This window comes from Beta vulgaris, chromosome 6, assembly GCF_026745355.1.
Source record: "Beta vulgaris subsp. vulgaris cultivar EL10 chromosome 6, EL10.2, whole genome shotgun sequence".
Taxonomy (NCBI): domain Eukaryota; kingdom Viridiplantae; phylum Streptophyta; class Magnoliopsida; order Caryophyllales; family Amaranthaceae; genus Beta; species Beta vulgaris.
This window is the reverse complement of record NC_079207.1, coordinates 1004172-1028884: the sequence shown is the minus strand read 5'-3', so window position 1 is coordinate 1028884 and position 24713 is coordinate 1004172. Positions and strand designations below refer to the sequence as shown.

Here is a 24713-nt window from a genome sequence, read left to right as displayed (position 1 = left end):
AAATAGCAAGATTCATAATTTTTAATATATAGAAAAAGACAAATACTCACATAAAGCTAAGATCAAATTTAGCGCGGACTAGCTTCTCGATATATGGCGAATCATCTAAAGATGACTTGGTACCATCATAGAAGGTCAATTCAGGAGAAACAACCTGGACATAGTAGCAACAATAATTTTACGTTACTAGCAGAAGCATTATACTGACACCCAAATAGCAACATAGTTTCATGGAACACAGAGTCATAAGGAAAAGATTGGGGAACTGACAATTTATTTTTCCTTTTACGACAAGTAATACAGTATTAATAAAGAAAGACACCAGAAGGCGTGTCGCCCATTTACATAAAGAGGGCTAATGCTAACAAGAAAGCTACATTATCAAACATCACTTTCTAAGCTTACATAGCAAAACACATATACCAAGCAAGAATTCAAGACGGAAGGAAAAATAAAGTAAAACAGCATATGCAAGCATCAGGCAGTAGATAATATACAGAACAATACCTGAGCCTCAAAGGTAAAGCTTTGTACAGACTTAGAGCCAACATCTCCACAAGTAGAGATGTGTGATATGTGAGACGATTCATCCACCCTATCTAAATTGTTATTCTCATCAGACAGATTACCGTCAAGAAACTTAATGTCAACACCATCGTCTGGAGATGCTGAATAGCTGCTGTCATTACTCAAATAAGTATACTTCCTCAAGAGCGAGCCATTCTGATAACTCACATGCAAAAATAGTCAGCTTGGAGATATATACATGTGAGCCAAAGTATACATATCATCAATATATAAAAAATATAATGATTTCAATTAGATGTTAAGAGCTACTACCTAATACAGAAGGAGGGGTAGCTACTCAGAGAATGCAGTAACAACAAAACGCAGGACAGGCTATCATATCCTACATATTTTATAGCAAGTCGTCTCTCAATTAATAATTTTTCAACAAACAGGTATGTAATTACCTCAATTTTTACATTCACAAACCGCAATCGCTTTCCACGACCAATTATAACAATTGGTTGAAATCCAGAAAACTGACTCTCTATCAGATCATTGTCTTCTTTCAAACATATTGTCCTCCCACAACCATCATATATATAGTCATCAACCCCTGGAGCATCTGCAATCAATTGTTGACTTGGGGACAGTTGAATGACCTCTACTTGCTGCTTGTAAACAGCAGAATTTAGTACAATGCTGTGGTTCTTACGGATGGGATCATTATTAGGATCCATCAGTTCCTCCCTTCCAGTTATAGCTCCTAAAGATGGGACGAAAAATTCCGCAACAGCAATCAGAAAATCTGGCACAACCAAAACTCTTGGTTGCTGGACCCGCACTACTGATGATTGGGCTGTTGTTCTCCATCGGTAGTCCAACAGAAACATTGTTGATGTAGGCATATCGGAGGCAGAGGAAACTCTTGATTGGGTTCTTGTAAGATTGCCACTTGAGGTAGATGGAACACTGCCACTGCCAGAAGCAGAAACAGAAGCCTGTCTGCAAACTTCGGATGATGGCCCAAGCATCAGCCGCATTTCAGGTTTTGCATCAGGACGGACATCCACAATAGAGAATTTGGGGATAGTAACATAGAGGTCTGCTTCAGACAAAGAAGTCATTCTGTACGACACCCAAAGACCTTCCAACTGGCAATATTGAGAGGATCCATAAAATGAGAAGCATGTGCAAACAACAGGATGGTTAGCTAGTTAAAGAGGAAACAGATCCCCCAAAGGCATGCTTGGATTGGTAGCAATGAGTTAATGGCGACTAATGGAAGAAAATTTACATAGAATAAAGGTGAATGAGGTGGTGAATGGTGATAGATGGAAGAAGGTGGTGATTGTGTAAGGAGGACGAATGGGGAAATTAGCCTCATTTTCGAGGACATAGTTACCCACCACCCCCTACAGTAATGTATTCCCCCAAACCCAGAATAATAACCCCCCCCCCCCTTTCCCTCCCTCCTCCTTGCATTATCACTACCTCATTCCAACACCACCTCAACTCATTTTCTTTCTCTTTATTCTGTCTTCATTACCCATATAATTCCTACCACCAATCAAAGCATGCCCTAAAAAGTTGACAAAAGTTTGATACTGACGCTGATATGTGCCAAGGTTGAATCTTCATGGATCCCATTGCACAATTCTAGCAGAGCATAATTAATTTCAACAGCCACAATTGATACAGTCCGGGATAAGAAATTTTGACTGTTCACATTGACCCTATCAACCAGCAATTTCATTGTATCTTCAGGATCAGACTTGCAAGCGCGAAAGCTCGGAGGAAGTCTTGGTTCCTCGGATATATTTGCATAAGCACAGTTCAATATGACATTATACTCTCTATCTGACATGACACCATGCAATGAATCAACCTGTTGTCAAGATATAAGTAAGTCATACAGAAATGGCAAAACATAAAGGATCATTAAACATACAAACTTAATTTGCAACCAAGAAACTTCCCTTTTCCGTAATTACCCTCCAGCCCAAAGGAAAAAAATTGGTGACTCATTAAGAGATGTCACAGTAGATGCTATCTCACAGAAGCACAAGTTTACAGTTCACAGATACTGTGGGTACAGGGACCTACAATTTACTCCCAAAAACTCAGTCTAACAAGAATGACAATTGATCTACTCGTGTCATACCATATTGGTATAGTACTCGTTGTAGTTACACATATGAATAAAGTAAACAAATACATTTATCAGCTAAACTCATCATTCAATTTGCTTTGTTTAACAATAGGCCGTAAAAGTATCGTATTCATGCATTTTACACTGGATTGATGTTTACATGAATGGCCACTATCATTCGATGTTCTGAAATCACTAATCACTTATAAAAGCTATCTTATGAAAGGAAACAAAGATATTTTCTAGTCTGCATGAAGGTAGCCAACTAGCCCTGCCTAGTTGCCAGTTTTCAGGTCAATGTCAGTATCTAAAAAATGGTGCAGCACAATTCGAAGCGGCATCCTAACCCTTCGATAATCAACCATAAAATCTTCTGATGCACTACTCAGTTTTCATCTGATACATCGTCTGGGGATGAAATTTTACCTGAACTTCTATAGAGTGTGTAGGAACCTTTTTGAAAACATCTCTCAGACTACGACGGACACAAATAACAAGTCCATGGCCTTCACGCATCATTGGTCTTCCAAGGCAACCATCAATTCCCACAGATAGATTGATTCCTAGGATCTACAGGTAAAAATAAAGTCAATAAAGAATTAAATGCTTATCTTACAATCATGATGGAAAGCTCACCTCAGCACGAAGAACATCAAGGTGGACAGCAGCAGGATCATTGTCTGGGCATCCATGCCAACTAATTTCATTTCTTATTTGTAGCTGACCCAAGTCCAGTTGCATAAAACTGCAGTATTGCAAGAAAATAATTAATGAGACTGCCCTAGCTGCTCAAACAAGTTTTCTATGTGTGCACAAGAGATGAATGCAAAACCATGTGGAAGCTGGACCGAGTAATTCTGATAAAGAAGTTGAAGAGATGGGTTTACTCTACGGAAAATAGATCTGTGAATGTGAAAAAGGATCACCCTTGTGCCTGTCCTTTCACCTTTCCTGAAGCAGGAGATAAATTTCCCCTTTTTTTTGTTCAGTTCTGAATAGGTTCAGCACATCTGGACCAAGGGTGTCCTCGTAAAAAGAATAAAAGGACAAACCAAGGCCAGAATTACAAAGTTTGGAAGCGGCAAAGGTATATATTAGTGGGAGGAATGGAGAAATCCGTTGTTTGAGAAAATAACCTAACCATCAGAAACCCAAATACTCTTATTCGAGGCAATTCCAAATATTTCCCAAGTCATTTTTTTTTTCTTTTACCACATCAAATGGCTTCTCATGAATAGCCTCATCATGAAGTGGCTTAGTATAACTGAACAAAAAAATTTACTGCGATTAGTGCAAGGACTTGTGATGCGCTGATCCACACCAAGCATCATTTAAGCCAAGCCGGAAAAAAAGGGACATTGATTGATGCATCAGGTGCAGAAACTTCTGCTAGAAGTTCTTCAAATTATGTAATTTATGTCATATTTACCCCTTGAGACTTCTAGAATCACTAGAATACAAGTCTAATCATAATCAAGTACAATTTGCTTCACTACCACTCTCAAATTAATAAAAGAGAACAAATGAGAGAATGTTAAATATCAATAACATCCAAAACAAACTCTTTAGATGAGGTACTAACTCTTTACTCGTAGAATGCTTTGGAATTATTATAATCGGCGTGTCAAGAGAAAGATCCAGCTTTACAGCTGTGGATCCATCAATTTCATACTTCTGAATCATCCATTCAAAACCACCAACTTTATCAACCAGCTTAATGACTTCCTCTTTATGGGGGGTTGCAAGTTCCATGAAGTACACTGTCATCTGCAGTAGTTGTTGGAAATGTCAAAAGCAAGAACTTAATTATGATAGTGCTGATACATGGCAGTTCTAATATAGCCAGAGACCAAGGAAGCAGGTTCCCATTCGCACTCACCTCTCTGATAAACCTGTAGAGGAAAACAATGCGAACAGCAGACAGACGACCAGTAAGGCTATAATCATATCCTTCATAGTCATCATCTTCAGCACTGTAAGATTTGAATGAAAACTGAAAGTGTAGTATATAAAAATGTGTCAGCATGTTTAGTCAGAGGGACAATTATTCGCAGAACTTAAAAGTTAAAAAAATCCTTTTGGGGGGCCTAACTTGTAGAGCTTGGAAGAGCAAAGCAAACAGTAGATTTACCTTAATAAGTGATTCAGCACCGGGATTGCGGATATCACAAAGCCAATTCCAACAATGCTCTGCGCCAAGAGACATATCACGAAGCCTCATGTTCCCCAGAGTGCCCTCAATGGATATGGAACATGGGTGGACCTATTAAAGTGTAGCTGGGTCAGACTGCAACTGGTGTAGCCTATGCAAACTAAACTACAGATTAGTTTATGTTAATACATAACTTTTGTTTAGGAACAGCAGTGGCTACGTAATTAAGTCCATAATTTGAGTTAAAAAAATAGCAACATAACATCAAAGCTCCAAGCCATCATGATGGTCCTGCACAACTGCCACCACAGCCCACTGGAAACATACTATGGAAGAGTCTCATGAGATGCAGTCGTACAACATCAACCACACATACATGAAAAGCCCTCAATATTAATTCTCTGGGAACTCAGCTAATAAAATCAGTTTGTGCCAACAAAAGTGAGCTGTTAATTACCTTTCCAGATAACGTGACAGGGACGAGTAGATCAAATTAAAAGTCCTACTATACTAGAGACAGGGCACTGCATAATATGATACAAGGCAAACAAGTTTTCCTAGATTTAGGTTGCGTGAGTGGAATCCATATGACATTAAGATATTTTAAGATCAGTTCATGACTAAAATGAAGTTGAAAATGTTTACAAATATATAATGAATAACTACATCAAAGGTAGGTGAACACTCAAAAAGATACAATTCCCAAGTAAGAGAAAATTGAAGAAAATTACCAAGCAAGAGTCTATGGAAACAAATGAAAGATAATAGATGACATACTCTGAGATCCAAAATAAAACTTTCTTGAATGAACATAGCGAATTGAGTACCATCCTCCTGGTTCAAAAACACAGTAACACTATCCACATCCATACTCAACTTAAACACTACTCGTCCTTTACCGTAGCCCAGCAAACCCTTGACAAAAGCATCAGCAGCGTCTTGCTTTCTCAATCTTTTTGTAGTTTCTATCTCCTCACAGGCCATTGTTGCAACTTCACTACTTCCTCCGGAGTTTGCAGAACTCGTATCTAAACCAAATTGAATCAGAGCAACTAGTGTGGGCCTGTTACAAAAAAACTCCAGCTTCGACATACAAATACTCATCTGAAAAGATTGGATACAGCACATTAGTTTTCTAACATTTACAAATTTGTATGCACTATAGCTTTTGCCCAGAGAAAATAGATAAAGAAGAGAAACGTACCTGTGTATCGATGCCATCATACTCTGGAGAACTAGGATCGTTGGTCATAAACGATACCGAGACAAAATCAGAGTTGTCACTTCCAAGAGCCTCATAGAATATTTCCGACGAGGATGCTCTTCCTTTCCCCAAATCCTGATTAAAAAGCAAAGCTTCAGCTTCAGCTTCTGAATTTTCTAGGTTATGTGATTGCATACTGATATCTGGTGCAAGAGTGAACTCTGGCAAAGCATCTCTAAAAATGTCTTCTTCTTCAGCTAGCAACGAGAGAGACTGGCTAGCTTGAAGATCAACTGATGTAGGCGAGGAAAGGATTTGATCGTTAGTCACAACTGAATATGCCAGATACTGCGGATTTGTTGCCACACGACCTCGCAACTCATCCTTAATTCTCAAAGAGTGAAGCTTCATTTTCACCGTTAAGTTCCCTTCAGAATGGATAACATGTACCTGTAAACGCAGTAGTATCAGATTAAGATAAAGACCAAGTCTGACAAGAAGCTCTCTGCAGCATAGACCACTTTTTAGAAATATAAGTTTATCATTACTAGCTGCCCGAATCCTCTTTATAGTGATGGTCTCTACTAAAATTTATGCGGAGAAAGACTGAAGTCTTTCAACAGTAAGCTATGACATAACTTTTAGCATGAGCACGGCGTGAAAGATGACAAAGAAATATCGACAGTTAGCTATAAAAGCTACACAAACCTTTCCTCCACCAGCAATAAGCTCTATAATAAGTGTCTCCTCATGCTTCTCCTGGCCCTCTTCTCCACACTGGATAAGCAAACCATAAAACGAGTGATTCTTCAAAAAGAAAATACAAAAATAAAACATAACAAAACATTGCAATTTATAACATAACATTGCAAGTCACAATTTTGAAGATGGACAAAAAATTTGGGATAAAGAATAACTTATTCAAAGACAAAGTAGCAGATAAAATCATGAGAGCCCTGTTTTATTGAACATTCATGAAACACTGTTCTCCTCTCTTTTTTTCATTTTCTAATCGTGCATAGCAGATTAGCAAGACCAGAAACTCTTTCAAGAATTCCAAGTGACAAAGACAAAAAAATTCGACAGCATCTTTTGTATGAAGATGCCCCCTGGGTGTTTTTCTATGTTATATCTCTGGGTGAGTAGGATATCTTATAACTCTAATAGTTGTCAAATAAAAAAATCATTGATGTCACAAGGTTTTCAATCTCGGATGCAGTCGTGCAAACACTTTTGCAGGCAATGCAGATGTTTGCGGCTATCGCCATCTAATATCACTGTGCTTGAAAATATTCAACAATGTAGTTGTGATGCGGCTGGGAACTGATCCCTTGGTGTCAAGAAAAAAATAAAAATATGCAAAAAATGAACAAAGGAACAGCAACAGCAGTTCTACAACGGAATAAAGTATAGCAAAAACAGAAAAAAAAATATTAATAAAGAAGATGTTGGACACATCCTTATTTTGCAAGAAGCACAAGAAAACCTAGTCAAAAATTTCCGAAAGCATCTTTAATGAAACAGTTACGGATGAACTTCAAGAGGAAAGTGACTAAACCTTGCCATAAATATATAAGTTGGTCTCCAGCAACGTTCCATTAATGACAAGATCAGCAGCCTTAGGCTTAGCAATTTCAGCATCAACCACACCAGCTACTCTGTAACTGGAATCTCCAAGGAGACCGTCAGATAATGGAGCCTGAATGAGACAACAACAATAAACACGTCCAGCCTTTTACATTGTATCACAAAATTATGCTGAAAAATTCTGCATCCCATTAAAGTAGGAAATATCAACTCTTAATAAATCAAAAGGAAGGTTCTTACAGATGCTTGATATGTAGCCTTTACAAGCCCTTTAAGCCATATATTCTTGTCATCCTCATTCTGAAACTCTATAATCAATGTACTAGAGGACTCCAAAGCCTGCAGAATGAAATTAATGAGAACAAAGCTAAGCCATATTATTACTCCCTTAGTTCTGCTCTCTCTTCTCTTTACTTTTCTTTTTCTTACTTTTATAATTTTTTAGTGGCTGAATATGCAGCTAGAGGAATTCTCTAAAAGGAAAAGGTACAGATGAGCCCAATTAGCCCAAGAACAATCCAAGCTCAGATCGAAAATTCCATAAGTCCAACACACTAAATTCGACACAAGAAACTCGCGAACATGTTCAAAATATTTCCCTGACTATTTTTCAACTTTAACATGACATGAATACTCCGTTCCCCCCAAGACTTTCTCATTACTTCATTACTTATGGTCACATACATCAAGGAATAGTTATGTGGTCGGCGTTTGCTGAATAAACTAAAAATATAATATTATGCAAATGGGTTTTGAAGTTGTTGCTGGAGAGAAAAAGAACTTATATACAATAATGAAGTAGGAAGGATAGTATTATTTTAATTGGTGTAACCAATGCATATTGGTGAAAATTTGGACGATATTTGTTAAAGACTCAAAAAGAAAAAGAAAACTTAGTACAGAGTATTTACAGTTGTAACTTTTAAACCTAAGTTGAGTTATAAGAAAGTTGAACTTGAAAATTTATGCACGAATGCAACTGTTACGAGCCAAGCCAACCAATCCCAAACTTGGACTCGGTAGGCTCCTTAGCACCTCTACATGCAAGACAATAGGGAAATTGTCCTCGTAGCCTACCCTCTTTTTCTATTTTGAGCCAACTGATAAGGAATTCTTCTCCTGGGCATAAAGGAGCTACCAATCCTATGCAGAAAGAAGGCTAGATACCAAATAATTTCCTCAAACATGAGATAAAAAGACCTATATTAAAATTCTGCACACCAAAAGATTGACAACCTCAAGCTAGAGCTATGTTTATAAATCTTTTTATGTGCATGATAACTGTGTTAAACGACACAGAAACATAAATGTGAAAACGGAAAATTTTGTAGAAGTTAAAAAAGCTTTTAGCAATCAGAAAAAAGTATTTAGTTACTTTATCTATAAACAATTCTAATATACTTCCTCCAATTTTTATTAGTTGCAACTTATAGGTTTGGCTCACATTTTTAAAAAATGAAAAGGATGGTGCGGTAGGACAAAAATACCCAAGTGGGTGGATAATTGATGAGAGTTTTAGTTAGATTTAGGAAGGGCAATTCAGTCCATTTGACTAGCTTTTATTACCAAAAGGGGAACTGTTGCAATTAATATAAAACTACCTAAAGTAGCATATGTTGCAATTATTAAAGAACGGAAGAAGTAATTATTAAGAGAAGAAGAAACTAAAAGAAGGTAACAAGTTTCAACCCTCTTTTCTAGAAAAACAAATCACCAAATCACCCTTTAATGACAACATTCCCTCGCTTTGTTTAGCACAGATCATTAGCCTTCTTTGGAATAAACTGGTTGCGTCCTGGTTCTGCAAATGATGTTCTTGTAGCTCACGAAAGAAGAATGAAGAAAGATTGGCTTGGTGGAACATTGACAATTGGGTGGTGCACTTGGAAAGAAAGAAACCATTGGATTTTTGAGGATAGAGATTCCAACATCAAGACTTCATTTCCATTATATGAGCCCTTCTATAACTGGCATCTAGTTTTAGCTTCATACTGGCACTGAATATTTTTTTTCGAAATTACATCTTTTTTAATGTGCGTGTGTAGTTTTGGTTCTCAATTAGTGGAGCAGTTCGGGTCCTCCCTTTCCAAACTTCTAATTTCAACAATAAAATGTTCTTTGAATTTTTTTGGCTTTCTTCAGATTTTACATAAGACGGTTTTACAAGAAAGAGACGAAGCAAATCATTGGCATATGCTACTTTTTCACACTGGCTCAGTGCTAACTGCTACCTGGTTAGAAAGCAGACGCATATGCTGCCCACGAACAAACACTTCCGTCACAATGTGTAACATTGGAAAACAAATTAATATCAATGATCTGTGATCATCCTTCGTGCATATTTTTCTCTCCACATAGCCCTAATACCGATATCAATATGACTTTCTTAGACAACTATTGCCAGTGGGGATATCTATTGCAATCATCAAGAAATTAATGAGTATAAATATCTACTAAGACCTGCAGAATCTGAATCATAACTAGGTATTTCTTTTAGAAGAGAAGGAAAACGAACGCAAAACTGTCAGGTAAGCCACATATGAATCAACTCAACTAAATATATTATAAACATCGTCCTCCCCCTTTGTTTTTCTGGTTATCATTTAGTATCACTAGAAAAAGACGATAGAACATTGATTAAACATGGGTGAGAGTGTGCAAACCCCCCCCCCCCATTTAAATTCACAAATAAGTACATGCACCCAAGTGCATGTAGAGCATGGCGCACCCTTTTCTAAATTATGTCGTTTTATTATTTTTAGAGTACAATTTTTAAAAATTATTGTTATTTGTTTCCTTAAATTTTGCAACTAAAGATTCCTTTTTCAAATTTAAATTTAAAAGGTATATGTTCTTTTATCTTAAGTGTAGATGTTCATTTACTATATGTTCTTTTCATTATAACCTTTGTTCTTTTATAAATATAAATTTACACGTTCTTTAATTCTAAGTCATGTGTTCTTTTTAAAGTAGAAAAATTGTTGAGAAAAGTTTGTGTTCTTTTATATAAATGATATGTTCCTTTTGGATGCACAATGAGCATTGCACACCCTAGTGCATAATCTAGGCTTTGATTTAACTTTGCTAGTGGCAAGGTGTGAGCCCAATAAAGGGCCCCCGCGCAGGGAGACCACCTAAACAGGTCTAGGGCTCATACACTAGAGATTGAAAAATGATGGTGTTACCAAGAAATTATATTCCTGATCCAAACCCCCTCCCCGCCCCGTTCCACCCCCATTTGGGCTCCATTGCCCAAGCCCTTCTTAGCAAAACCCCGAAACAACCCCCCCCCAAATGAAAATAGGGGAGAGATGAGGAGAGAGAGAGGACAGGAATCAAATTACGTATACATAAGCAAGAAAATATATTGCGAAAATACTAGAGAATGGCTTACCTTTTGGATATCTGTGCCTCTGTAACAGACGGCGATTGAAAAGAGTGATCCACCAACATTGGCTGACGGAACCTCAACAACTTGCTTCCCAGCCATACTACAGAGTTGAGAAATAAAAAATTATTTGTAAAGCTTTTCATAAAGATATATCCATCCACCAATCACCATTCACCCATGTCATAATTGGGAACAGCAATAAGACTTTAGATGAAAAAAACAATGGCAATAAGACACATTATTTAACGTGAAAAACCCCCCTCCCAAGGGTAAAACCCACAAACCACTATGGATTATGATGCATCACAAAGAAAAGTAACACATAATATAACTCAAGCGATACAATATTACAATCTCAATTAGCTATATCACACTGTGGTTGTCTCTTACGATATCGTCCACGACTACCATCCCACACAGCAACATTGTCCCCAAGCCACCTAACTTGCCAAAACACCAATCTGTTTACACCTCAAATGGTTATGCACAGTCACACACCATCAACATTCTACAGCCATCCACACACCCACCGATGTTTACATCTTTGAGACCTGAAACAACACGGGCCTTACAGTGAACTTGTAGTCTCCTTTATCTAAAACCCACAAGTTCCTATTCCTAGACCAACTAGAATAGGGAAACTAAACACCTTCCTAGTATCAAACACTAGATATCCTACTACATGTAGACATTTCCATGTGTGGCACTACATACAAATAAAAGAGAGAGTATAAACTCCATAGAATTAACCAATCTTGACGGGAACAACCTTGACTGCTAATGTTTTATTTCGTTTGACCCCCGACATTATGTATATGATTCAGCATGCCAACTTTTAAACTACATATAAAAGAAAGACAAGGCAGACATTCCGAAATGCCATCGGATCCTCTGAGCTCCATGGTACCTTCAGCGGCAAAAAACTTTATCAGGGGAGGCTTGTGGGACTGCAGTCATGCAATAAGGAAGGCTATAAAGCAGTCTCCAGGAGAATAAGGAGCACATGGACACAAACCTTTCTTTCCTATAATAAAAACAGATACTCGATAGGGAATCTAGTAGATTTAAGGAATACTCCCTCTGGTTTTTATTACATAGGTACTTAGGCACTTCCTTTCTGGGTTGTCCCTTATTAGTTTACCCACTTATTTTCCGTTTTTGGAATGGTCCCACGAATTGTGTATTAATATCTTTATCTTCTCACACTACTTTTCTTAGCCCACACCATTAACTTCAATACAATATGCCAATAAAGTAATATTTTCTCTCCTCCTTCTATGACCCACATACCTATTTTTCCTAAAACTATGTGCTGGGTAAACTAATAAAAACTGGAGGGAGTTCATCACAAGGGGGAAAGTCAAAAATCTTCACAAATTCCGCAGTTAATACTTCACCATGGTCCAGATCGCACCAGCGACAGGGATCACCCCCAGAGGACGAGCTTCTGAAATGCGGACCAGAACGTCCTTCACTTGGTTCCTCTTCAGACAACACATTGGACCAACAATATATTGAGCTTGTAATCCTTAGAGTTTACTGATTAAAACATATAACCAATGAACACTGTAACATAACAAACAACATAAGCACAGAACATCGGTAAAAAAGAATGAGAACAGCACACCTAGTGCAGCGTTGGTAGCAGGATGCTCTTTCAGACTCGAGGATGTAAAGGTAAAATCCAGATAAAGCAATATATGAAGGTTGCCATGCGGCAACAGAATTCCCAATTCCCTGTATCAAGTGTAACAATCACAATAAATTTCGGTTTTGAATGGGAAAATACAAACAAAAACAATTTTAATTGCTAATGTATGCATAGGCAAAGAGCGTGCAATAAACAACCTTCCAAACGAGTATTCTCGCTTCCGTTGCCATATCTGCTGGCTTCCAAGGAGCAAGTTCAGGTTCGATAACTTCATCTACGGGCCGACTGCTGCTCTGTAATGTACTGTAGAATATGTTTAGCAATTCCATAAGTCTGCTGTACCTGGCCGGTGAAATGTGAATTCCCAAATTCGGCACTTGGACAGAAACGCGCGTTGATGGGAAGTTTGGATGAGGTACCTTTATCTAAAATAGTGCACGATAGGAGAAATTTGATAAAGAAATAAGCAAAACAAATCAAAGAGATAAACAAACGTAAACAAAAGCTAATAACAACAGATTTTGTTTCATATTTATAGTTCCTTAATACAGAGAACTATGTTAGGGGTAATATACCTGGTCAACAATCACTGCCATTCCACACCTATCAACTAAAGAAGAGATATTGTCAACGCATTCTGCAGGAGTGCCTGGCGGATCACAATCCCTTGGGGGAGTAAACAATGAGCAATCAAGGCTTTCGGAGCTGCAGTCTGTAAAGAAAGCGGCAATATCTCTCCCTGAGATGTAGAAACGGGAGTATATAGACTGATCTTCATCATCTACACCTTCCTGTAACAAATGATAATCTCATTTTACCCCTTTCATCTTTGAAAAGAAATACAAAGGAACCAGAGAGATGCTGCAGGTTGATATGTTGTTTGACACAGACGTGCTGTTTAAGACAGCATTGAACAAATGCATATCTGTTAATGGCCATGCATGTATTTAACATTATTCAACCTCAGCAAATCAATTATGGACAACATTCCAACTATTAGGTAATCCGTCCATCCCTAAAAGATTGCTCCATTTTCCTTATGCTTCCTGATCTACTTCTCCTCCAACGTCACATGCAGAAGGATAAAACCATCTACCGACTCCATACAACTCTTTAAAAAGTAAACGACAGGGAATGGGGCAAACAAATAAGGGATGGAAGGAGTATAGCAGAAACCTAACAAACAGTAAGCAAACTTGACACTTACCAACATTTGCTACTTTTAAAAAGCAAGACAATTTCAAAAGCAGAATGAACCCTAACGAAATACTTTTTCAGAAAAAATTTCAATAAGAGAATGATAAAAATATTGGAGAAAGAGAACTACTCGCGGATTTAAGGGGAAAAAACAGTCAAATAATAACTTCTAACCAAGTCCTTAGAAAGAACCCTATTGTCAGGCAGTGGCCATCAAAATTCAAAACAATTTATTTCATTTTGTTGAGCTCCCTTTTCCGAAATTCTACCTAGAAATCGGTATTAGATCTGGACAACAGCCTCTGGTTGTCAAATTATCCAGATAGATAGAAGCGTATCAATTTCATCTGTACCCCAAATGAAAAACGTCCTAATCTGCAAGACTCAAGGAGGTAGTTAACCTTCTTTTGTGTCTGTTTCTTTTTAAGCTTTATCGTCGGAACACAAGGTTCGATTCCTATCCCCTTCGCTCCCTTTCTATCTCATTTCATGTGGTGGTGCTATATTGAAGGTGGTGGAACTGTCGATGAGGATTTGGGGACACATAAGGGTATGGTGAGGGTGGGAAAGTGGCAATGGCTATGGGTATGTGAATATGTGATGGAGTGGTGGTGGTGTTTTGTAGGCAAGGAAATGTTTAAGTTATAGTCTATGGTGACTACGAGCTTCACACATTGAAGAGGGAAAATTTTGGGCTTTTAACTTTGATGGTGCCAGGTGGTTATCACACAACAAATAACATATACTAGAGGAGTGACAAACTTATCTTACCCTAGAATTCAGAACTTCCGAGAAATGGCAAGAGTTAGCACCTCGTAGTCAGTCTCACATCCATGATTCCATATACACTGCAATGCATTCCAAGGGTTGGAAATTGGAATGATCACCAAAAAATTAACTTTCTACCGGATACTCAAATCCATAGCCGTGCCTGATCCTCCCACCCAAGTCAAAGTAACAAAGAACGGAAAGCAATTTTAATGATAAGAGGAAGTCAGGCAAGGATTTATTGATATTGGATGGTAGAAAGTCTCTCATAACTAAGTGTTTTAGGTACCTTAGGTTGAATTTTACAGAACGGAGAGCTTGACGAAGACACAACTCATAAGGTACATAGAGGGTGGCTTCAAACTTATAATAGCACACAGGATATGGTGTAATTAGCTTTTTGGAACATTCATATTAGGAAGATGGGAGTAGAGTGATTTGTATTTGAGATGGATGTACGTAAAGGTCGTAAACACCTTAAGAGAGAGAATTCGGAATGGAGAAATGGAGATTCTTTAAAGAACTTTGGAGTTACATATGTTGAAGATAAGATGAGAGAGAATTGGTTATATTGATTGGGCATATGAGACATTCACTAAATGATGCATTGTTAAGAGTAAGGGATATGGGATTATGAAGATTTTAGAAGTCGGGAGAGGTCAAAGACGACTTGTACAGAGGTGCTGAAAAGACATGAAAAGAATTAGGATAGCAAGAACATATAGTACTTGATTGATGTGAACAGAGGCAGATGATGTATGTGGAGAACAAGCGGAGACAAAATATTGAATCCTACAGCAGAGCCCGTATTATTTGGATAAAGACTTTGGCATTGTTTTTCTTGTTGTTCTAAATCAACACTGGTAAAATTATCTTCAAAATTAGAACTACGAACTGTTAATAAGCAGTAGATTATAACGCAAAAGGCAAAAATAATGGACATGACTTAGCCATAAAACTTGGCGCGACTAGAGATTAGAGCAGCTTACCTTGGTCCTTAGGGTGAAATGACCAAAATCAAGCAGAAAATGACTATCAATTATGGATGAACCCCGTCTTCGAATGGGCACTCTTACTTTTGGAGCATCAAAATCGATATCAAGAGCAAACCTGACAAAAAGTTCTAGTTAGAGAATGTATCTATATTACATGCTTAAAAACATTATTATCCAGAATATATGAACCAATTAAAAAGGTCTTGAAGTAATGAGAAAATTGTTACAACTTACAAGTGCACGTCCAAAAATAAGCAAACAGAGTAAAAAGTCATGGATAACATGGGGTATATGTTTTCTAGCCGACGCTCTTAGTGTGTAACATGGATAACACAGGGTTATCTAGCTGAAGGTGAAAGCAAGCTTTCTCATTGTCTCCAAATAACTGGATAAAAATAAGACTTTTCAAACCCTCCTATATGTGGTTGTCCCTTGTTTCATAATCAATCAAATCTCAACAGTCGAAACTTTGTTCCCAATCATAATCCTGTGACTTATAGCACAGATACAAGAACTACACACCAAATTATTACCATCCTCTGTGAAATTCGCTTCTATAGTGTCTAACATACTAAGTACTGACACAGTAAACATGTTACAAGAGAAGGTAACCACACACCCAGGAGAGAGGGAAACGCGTTAAATAGCATCTAAAAAAGAAATGATAACATATTACCCTTCTCTCTTAGATAAGATACAGTTACATAAACCAAGTTCACCTTCTTTTTAGATAAAACAATTTAAATTGCTTCTAATTCATGGAACCAATTCACCCCCTATCCTGATAGATTATGGTAATATACAACTCGCATACACTCTCTGATGAGATATTTCGACCAAGATATGGCCAAAAACAGACTGTTGGATCGAATAAATACAAACAAAACTCATACTTTAGATTCCAAGAACAGGGTGTTCCCTTCAAAAACAAATTGGCTTGCTTCGATGAACTTAATCTGTGAGGGATACACCTCAACATTCGCGACAGGAAAGAAAACTCCAAAATGATGCTAAACTTCAGATTTTGATACAGAAAGATAGAAGCGAACCTGCTCTGTTCCTCCAAAACCATTTGAAATTGCTCCTGAGCTTTACGTGTCACCTTCTCAAACTTCATCTGTCCAAGAAATGTCAAATAGAGAAATTGTCACTAAAGTATATTAACTTTGCAGACCAACAGAGAAATCCCATTATTGACAAAAATTATGGCATTTACAGAGGCGGTGGACTAGGAGTCCTAAAAGAAAGACTGGTCAGAGAGAGTACATCTGACAAAGACAACTACTGAGGAATTGCTTATTAACAAATAGGAGTATCACACAAACTTTCCTATCTTACCTGTAATGCTGTAGCAGTCTCCATCGCAACAGTAGGACTAACTGCATTGCTCCTCTTAAGAAATTCCATGAAACGTTCATAACTTTCCATCAATATCTTCACAAAGTGTAATGGGAAAATTTCAGTAAAGGATGCAGTAGACACATCAGACATAATAACATAGAGCAGAGCATAAGAAAGATATAAAGAAAAATTATATCATTAAGCAATCTAGACTTGTCCCTCCAGGAAGAAAGTATGGAACTAACAACTGTGTTACATCAGACCAACACACCTCACTACCTCAGTTGCTGACTCACGAGAGGTGCAAACAAAAGGGAAATCACAAATTCTGCTGCAAGGTACTTTGAAGGAAATATCATGTCCTGAGTACGTCAGAGTTTGCTAAAACACAGCGATAGGGTCTGAATGAAGGGAAGAGGGGGGAAGCATATGAGAGGTATGATAATTAGAAAGTACTCCCTCCGGTCTTTATTAGTTTACCCGTTTCTTTTGCACAAAGTTTTAGGGGAAACGATGTTGTGGGACACAGAAAGAAAGAGAAACTATTATTTTATATTAAAGTTGAATGTATGTGTGATGAAAGTTAGTGGTCCCGTTCCAAAATAGAAACAAAAGAAATGGGTAAACTAATAAGGGACATTCCAGAAAGGAATACGGATAAAGTAATCAAGACCGGAGGTAGTAATTCTTAACTTTGGGAAAGAAGTGAGCCTCTCAAAAGCTCACTGGTTTTGTAGCTTCCGCTATCTTTCTTTAATCAAAGTCCTTCTTTCTTATAATCCACCTTTCCTTCGTCTCTAAATTTCTCTCCATGTCCTCGATTGTTTGTTTAATTGGTGTTCGATTACTTAGTCCGATTGAGTGTGATCTGAGATCATCACGGCAACATTGTAAATTACAACAAAAGGGACTGTGTTAAGTATATAATCTATATCCATAGAAAGTTTGGAAGTAGAGCCATGGACTTTAAACTCAGCCGTTTCATAACGTAATGACCATTTTGTAAAGGATTTCGAACTTGCCAGTCTGCGAAATGCCATTGCATAAAGTCACAATAAAAATCACGTCCTTCTCGCGGCGTCCTCTGTTACTAAGTTGACTTGCCATGTTAAAACATTATTTTTCCCGTTACATTTATGTTCTTTGTCAGTATTGGCCAGGACCAACAGAAAGGGAAACACGCATTGCAACAAAAAGAAAAACAACATGCACTCAGCCACACACTAAAGAAGAAAGAAGAACGTATAGTTGGTGTTCAAGTAGGGTAATACATATGAATTTTCTCTTCATATTAATAATAGAGTGGGGTAATAACGTTTCTACTACTTATTAATTCACCACATATAACCCGATCATTATGATAGGTTTGGTCATATTACTTTAGAAGAATACATCTAAAACTAAATAATTGCAAATTTAAGATTAGATATCCATTAATGTGATATTTTACTAAAAAAGAAAATCATGCCACCATAGCCGCATGATGTTCCATTCATCTGTTACAAGCCGCTTGCGCTGACATCGCAACCATTATTGTGAACGCAACAGCATCCACAGTTTATTTACTTGGTAGAATACCCCCCCCCCCCCCCACACACACACACACACAAACATTCCCCTCTTTACTGAGTTGGAATTTCCAAGACCTGGAAGGCTGAAAGTGACCACTGAATTACCTTATAGCTTCTAGCTTAAGGATTTTTGACTTGTCACTATGCAAAATCCGCAACTAAAAAGTTTTTGAAAAACCTCGCTGACATATAATGAACCATTAGTCATCACACTACGATGGTGGCCGCTTTTGGATTTAAAGTCGTAAACTTATCGAGCAAAGTGGGAACACACTTGCCAAAAAAACACATTTGAGTGAAATTCTTTAAGCCTAAAATTCTTTTTTGATAAAAAATTAAAATTAAAATTAAAAATTAGATAAGTGGTTTTAGGTTATAAAAAATTTAACACAAATGACAGCATCATATTCACTTCCCAGGCTATTTGCGAATCAAAGGCTTCTAAAAAAGATTTTTGCTTCCCGGGCTATTAACTGCTTGATCTTTCTATTTAATCTTATAACCATAGGTATAATGTCAATCAATCGAAGTACTACAAGGATCAGTAAGGAAGAAGTTGCATAACATGTAGACCTCTGAGAAAATTGATTCGATCCCAAAAACACCTGAATAAAACCTCTTCAATTATTATGTCTTCAACTCAACCCTCAACCCATCATTACATAGATTTTCTAGTTCTTTTTTTCCACAGTGATGATTTCGCCAAACTAAAGCGTCCGGTGTTCTGGTTTTTCGTAATTCAAATCAATCAAAAAGGAAACCGAAAAAAATCCTAAACTAATAAAGAACTGCAGTGCCGAACTAAACCAACCCAAAAAATACAGACCTCAGCACAGTGTGGACAAAGTCTAAATCCAATAATTTTGTACAGCACATCCAAAAGAGGTAATCAGGGCTAACCCAAAACTAAGAGTCTGAAGGAAGACCGAGAAATAAATTTGTCATACAGAAGTTTTACTAGAAGCATGATTACAGTTGATTCTTTCGCTCCTCTCCGACCATAATACCCATAAATTAAGCAAATACTAGCATTGCACATAGTGGCTGAAATTACAAAGGTTACCGTGGCATGGCAGGGGCACATAATGGCTGAAAGCCTCCAGTCGACGTTTTCCCCCACAGGTGACCGTACAAAACTAGCAACCAATGCATTCTCTTTTTGCTCACTCGAAACACTCTGTTAACATACAGCAGAGCAACAAAATAACCATACTGGACAAAAGGAGCAAACAGAACCAAATTTTTACTAGAGGATACTTCCTTTATACACATGCTAGAAATATCAATGCTTCTAGTACAATAGGTAAGCTAAATTGTTTTTAACGAGAAAAGAGCAAGTTGCTCAAGTGTTTCAAAACAAGAAAAAGGCACTTTAACACAACTAAGAAACAACCTGCGCAAGGGAGCCTTCTGGAGCATACAAACCATAGAATCTCAATGATAAATCACAACAGGTGCTCCTGTTCTTGAGCTTCGTTGAAACATTAAGTTGCTCGAATCTACCATAAAGGACCTCAGTCCCATGTATATCTATAATTTTTGCAGCAGCCTGACCAATTGATACATCTACAAGAAATTGTATCATGTTCTGTCCATCCTTCCCGGAGTACATAGCAAGTTCCCCATCAGGCTGATAACTTAAGAGATTGTTGATCGCCTGCCATTCTTCTTTTGTCAGCTTTTCCTGTGTCAATTCTGACACATCTGAACCATCTGAAACTGCAGCATCCTCAGGAGAAGAGCGCCTGAAATTACATTAACATATCTTACAAATAACAAGAACAAATTAATGAAAATCATATTTGACAGGCTCGCTAATTTCCTCAGTGGAACAAATTGCATAAATATAAAAACTGCAAGGAAGAAAATTCACGAGAAAGCTCATGCATCGATACACACCAGTTGAAAGAAAACCAGCTCCCCTTTCCAAGATTCTTCTGCACAGCGATCTCTTTCGACTTTGCAGATTCAACCTTGGCATGAGCAAGTAACCTGAAAAAGAACAGTGCATTACATTGTCGATAACAGCAATAAGAAGAAACATTTTGAAATTACAAGATTTGCTTCGTTCTGTCATAATCAATGATCATCCATAACAAGGTAGCATGGAAACGGGAAAGGTTTTCTAAATGAGGACGTATCAAAAAAGGGGGAAGCAGCAATTCTAAAAATAAGAAAACAAGAATACGTTCTAAACATAAAAAATTTTAAAAAAGATCGGAAGTTACTGGAATTATATTTTATCAGCTTTCTTTAGTAATCAATGAAGCTTAGTGTCAGATTTGATGAATAAATGCTACCAAGATGTTTGACGTGCAAGCCAATTTCTTCCTTTTCTACACCTGTAGCTGATTCTTAGTAAGACAACATGACACTTATCAGCAAGATTTGACAAGGTCGTTGAGGGTTTGAAATTTTTAGGGCTTGACGGGTCATACCCGGAAAATAAAGAAAAGAACGCATCTTTTGCTGGTAAGTCACATGTGAACAATATCCATAGGGGCGGCAAGAAGATGATCGCAAAATCACAAGATCTAAGATGCATGTGGTAACCTTAGATCTTAAAATTGAAGATCTAACTTAGAGTTAACATTTGAAACATTGGGGATTTCATAGAAAGAATCCTAGAACAAAATGAGTAGTAGCTAACCAACATCTAGGAGAGACATAATTGACTGAATCTTCTTGTTAAGAGCTTAGGACTAGTTAGGAGTTAGGACACAGTAGCAGGTATGATTTTTTAGCACTGTTAGTCCTCCGAGCATCTTCTCCAGCGAATCTTTTGGATACTTCTGATTGGTTGCCGCATTTCTTCTACCCCCTTTTTGAAATGAGCGACATTTCTTCCCCATCCCCCCCCCCAACCCCCCCGGCTTTCTCTACACCATATTAATCATGGGTCAGGTAGATTAAAGTGGACATGCAGGACCTTAGTTCTTTAGCTTTATACTGTTGTGAGTCGTTTTGGCATTTCCCTGCACAAAATTTTATTTTTACTACGTTGAGGTTTTATTTCTCTCTCGCCTTGTTTCTTCTCTCTGTTTACCCTGTTTATGTTACACAGTACGTAGTTCCTAATTCCTTACACATACAATATTTAATTGGGGGAGAGTGCATAGATAGATTTTCATTTGTTACTGAATTTGCCATGTACGGGAGTCCATATCCAAATACTACACACTTAATAAACATGTCCTTGATTTTGGAATTCTCAACGTCTGACCCTAGGATCCATAACCCAGCTTTAAATTCCCAAATCCGAGTTCAAACATCATAGCTTACATCAACGCAATAATCTGCATGATCTTTCGAACCTGCTAGAAAGTACCTAGGTCGACGTGAACAACATAGAATAAACTACAATGCTGCATACAGCAAACATAAAATATAAAACCTCTTCTCTCCCCGACCTTAAACCAACCAATAACGCCCACTAGCACAGCCTTCTCAGATATCCTACAAAGGCTATCAACCACTAAGGTAAACAGAATGAGAAACGGTAATAATAGAGCATATCGCTTCTGTAACCCCGTGACAGTAAGGAAAACCACTTTCTAGAGGCTCTATTTACCATATAGTAAATAAGTATTGGATGAACAATCCCTAATACAGTGCCTCCACAGCCATCCAAATCCGGTCCTCTCCAGCACCAGGTCAAGGAAGCCAACTAGCTCTGTCATAAGCCTTCTCCCAGATTTTATCAAGTAGAGGTTCTACATTAAAGAAAACACAACATACTTCTGGAAGATACATATATTCTCAACAGGGAAAACAAAATATTATTTATAGAAATGTCATTTACCTCCATAGAAGAATCACTTTCGAGTCCAGATCTTTTTCAATATGTTGTAACTCTTCATTGTCAACATTGGGCAATTGTTGCAATATATTAGCATACACATGTATATAACGTCGTCGAAGCCGGCAAAGATGCTGGATACGTTCCCATGAAAAGCGATAGCTAAAGACATAAACAATAAGTAATTTTAGGTCCACAGTTACAAAAGTAAAGATTATGTCAACCATCACACCCCGACCCGCCAACCTAGACGATATCAAATTGTGGGGAGGCCAGGCCGCGTCCAAAAAAATAGCCCTCTTGTCAGACTTGGGACAATTTTCGGGCCAAAATGGGGCCATGCCAAATTTGAACTGGAAAACATTTTTAAATTACCAGAAACGCGTCCCAAAAAAACGGGTCGGGCTTGAAAAATCTGTCCAAGCCCGAGCATTTTTTGGGACGGGCTAACCTTGATCAGCTCTATGCCAACCTAACATACCATAAGAGCAATAAGGAAAGAAAAGCATTACCACATTTTTCTCTGCTGCAAAGTGGCTTGCACGGCATAATGCCACCACAAATGAGGTCCCTCCGTGACTGGTACAGAAGGCCTCAAATGTGAAACTTCTACATGCATTCTGTATCTGGAAATGACCTCCAACAGTTTTATCCAATCATAATATTGCGCCTGTCAAAGACAATAATTATAGGTACATAGACATAAGCTTGTATAACACAAATTTTAAAAATGTGGGCATTTCGTTTTCATAAAAGAATTACGCTCATCTATTTTGGTGATTGTAGAGCTAAGATAAGAACTCCAACTACAAAAACCCCTATTTTAACAGTGCAATAAACATATACTCCCTCTGTTTCTTTTAAATCTACACACTTTCATTTTTGGTCCATTTCTTTTTTAATCTACACATTGTTGCTTTATCTATTCTTGGTAACATATCCCAGCTACTTTCTTCTAATTTTCCACCCATGTCATCCACTTTTAAATATTTTAACCCACATTTTAATTTCTCTCTCTCACTTTTCAGTTTCTCTCGCCACCTTTGCAGTTTCTCTCTCATACTTTTGGACTTCCTTCTTGGTTCTCCCCCAAAGTGAAGTGAGTAAACTAAAAAGAAAAGGAGGGAGTACAACATTTTTCTTTGAAAGAGGAAACATATATATACAACTTCATATAAGCAATATATTAGAATAATATTACCCCAATTTAAACACATAGAAGGACATAAACACCCCTCACCCACCTCAGGTTACCACTACCCTACAAGCCGACCATAAACATATTTTGCCAGCATTCGGCAGAGATAAAAAAATTCAGAGCTAACTCTGCCAGTGGTTCTAAACATATTTTATGCCCACCATAAAATTCACCGCTTATACAAGTTCTCTATTTCTAAAAATTATTACATGATTTCTCCTTATATTGATGTTCCCCATCCTTTTGAGTGTTGGTTCAATTCCATTGTGAAGATTCACATAATATTAGCTCTCAAACAGAATAGGCTAGGAAAGAGCAAAAGTATAAGATATCAAGAAAACAAGATAACTGCATGATTCTTGTCAGAGGTGACTACAAACTGTTTCTCAAAGTCAGACAAACTACTGTGTAAGATCAGTAAACTAGCCACGTTGCTTTAGTGTGTGTGTGTGTGTGTGAATGTGTATGTGTGTGTGTGTGTGTGTGTTTGTGTGAATGTGTATGTGTATGTGTGTGTATATATAAATACCCAATTCTTTTTGGCAGTCTCCAAGAAACATCTTTCACCCCTCATAGCTTTAAATATGTATTACTAAAAACTATAGAAATTAGAAATTTATGATGTATGCATTGAGACGAATTCAACAAGATCTCACATGACTATATTTCTTAATATATATTGGTGCAAATTTATCGTTTAAGTTTGCAGCGTTTGACTTTGAAAAATGGGAAACCTATCTAGGGGAGGAGGGAATATATATACATACATATATATACAATATGTACATATGTGTGTGTGTGTCAGCAAGACACCAAATTTTGTCCAAATAGCTCAAAATGAAACATTCACAATTATTCTAACATTTCATAATGCAGAAATTAGTTCTGAAAAGGATATAATACTCCTCTTATATAAATATGAACTTTTCCCTCTTACCAACAATTACTCATTGGTACAGCGGAAAGGGAAACCAAACCCGCCCCCCCCCCCACCCCTAACCATTCAACGATGTTATGACGGGCTTTCTGCAAGCCCTAATTAGATGGCAGAAGGATAACAGAGAAGGTAGGGAGGGCGCTGGAAAAACATATAAAAGAGTACGCCAATACTTTGGATTTAATAATCTAAAAAGTTCAGAAAGTATTCTTCCTCTTCTTCTGGATATTATCTCACTACAAGCAATTTAGCAATTTTGTTTT

The 24713-nt window shown here is 37.5% G+C and overlaps 1 protein-coding gene across 3 annotated transcripts in view; it reads right to left on the bottom strand.

The window, feature by feature from the left end:
• Nucleotides 1–24713, bottom strand: part of LOC104894866 (hypothetical protein) — a 60330-nt gene that overhangs the window by 22111 nt on the left and 13506 nt on the right. For all 3 annotated transcript variants that reach the window (XM_010681212.3, XM_048646283.1, XM_010681214.4), the window contains 26 exons: nt 22828–22985; nt 22319–22477; nt 20416–20508; nt 19910–20261; nt 19580–19693; nt 16943–17038; nt 16654–16721; nt 15599–15719; nt 13220–13435; nt 12842–13069; nt 12621–12730; nt 10997–11093; nt 7843–7941; nt 7574–7714; nt 6724–6792; nt 6016–6465; nt 5589–5915; nt 4791–4922; nt 4539–4652; nt 4242–4426; nt 3296–3404; nt 3086–3229; nt 2120–2395; nt 975–1661; nt 508–723; nt 51–154 (listed from right to left, as the gene is read on the bottom strand). In XM_010681212.3, coding sequence (XP_010679514.1) covers nt 51–154; nt 508–723; nt 975–1661; nt 2120–2395; nt 3086–3229; nt 3296–3404; nt 4242–4426; nt 4539–4652; nt 4791–4922; nt 5589–5915; nt 6016–6465; nt 6724–6792; nt 7574–7714; nt 7843–7941; nt 10997–11093; nt 12621–12730; nt 12842–13069; nt 13220–13435; nt 15599–15719; nt 16654–16721; nt 16943–17038; nt 19580–19693; nt 19910–20261; nt 20416–20508; nt 22319–22477; nt 22828–22985 — 4865 coding nt within the window. The remainder of the gene's footprint in view (nt 1–50; nt 155–507; nt 724–974; nt 1662–2119; nt 2396–3085; nt 3230–3295; nt 3405–4241; nt 4427–4538; nt 4653–4790; nt 4923–5588; nt 5916–6015; nt 6466–6723; nt 6793–7573; nt 7715–7842; nt 7942–10996; nt 11094–12620; nt 12731–12841; nt 13070–13219; nt 13436–15598; nt 15720–16653; nt 16722–16942; nt 17039–19579; nt 19694–19909; nt 20262–20415; nt 20509–22318; nt 22478–22827; nt 22986–24713) is intronic.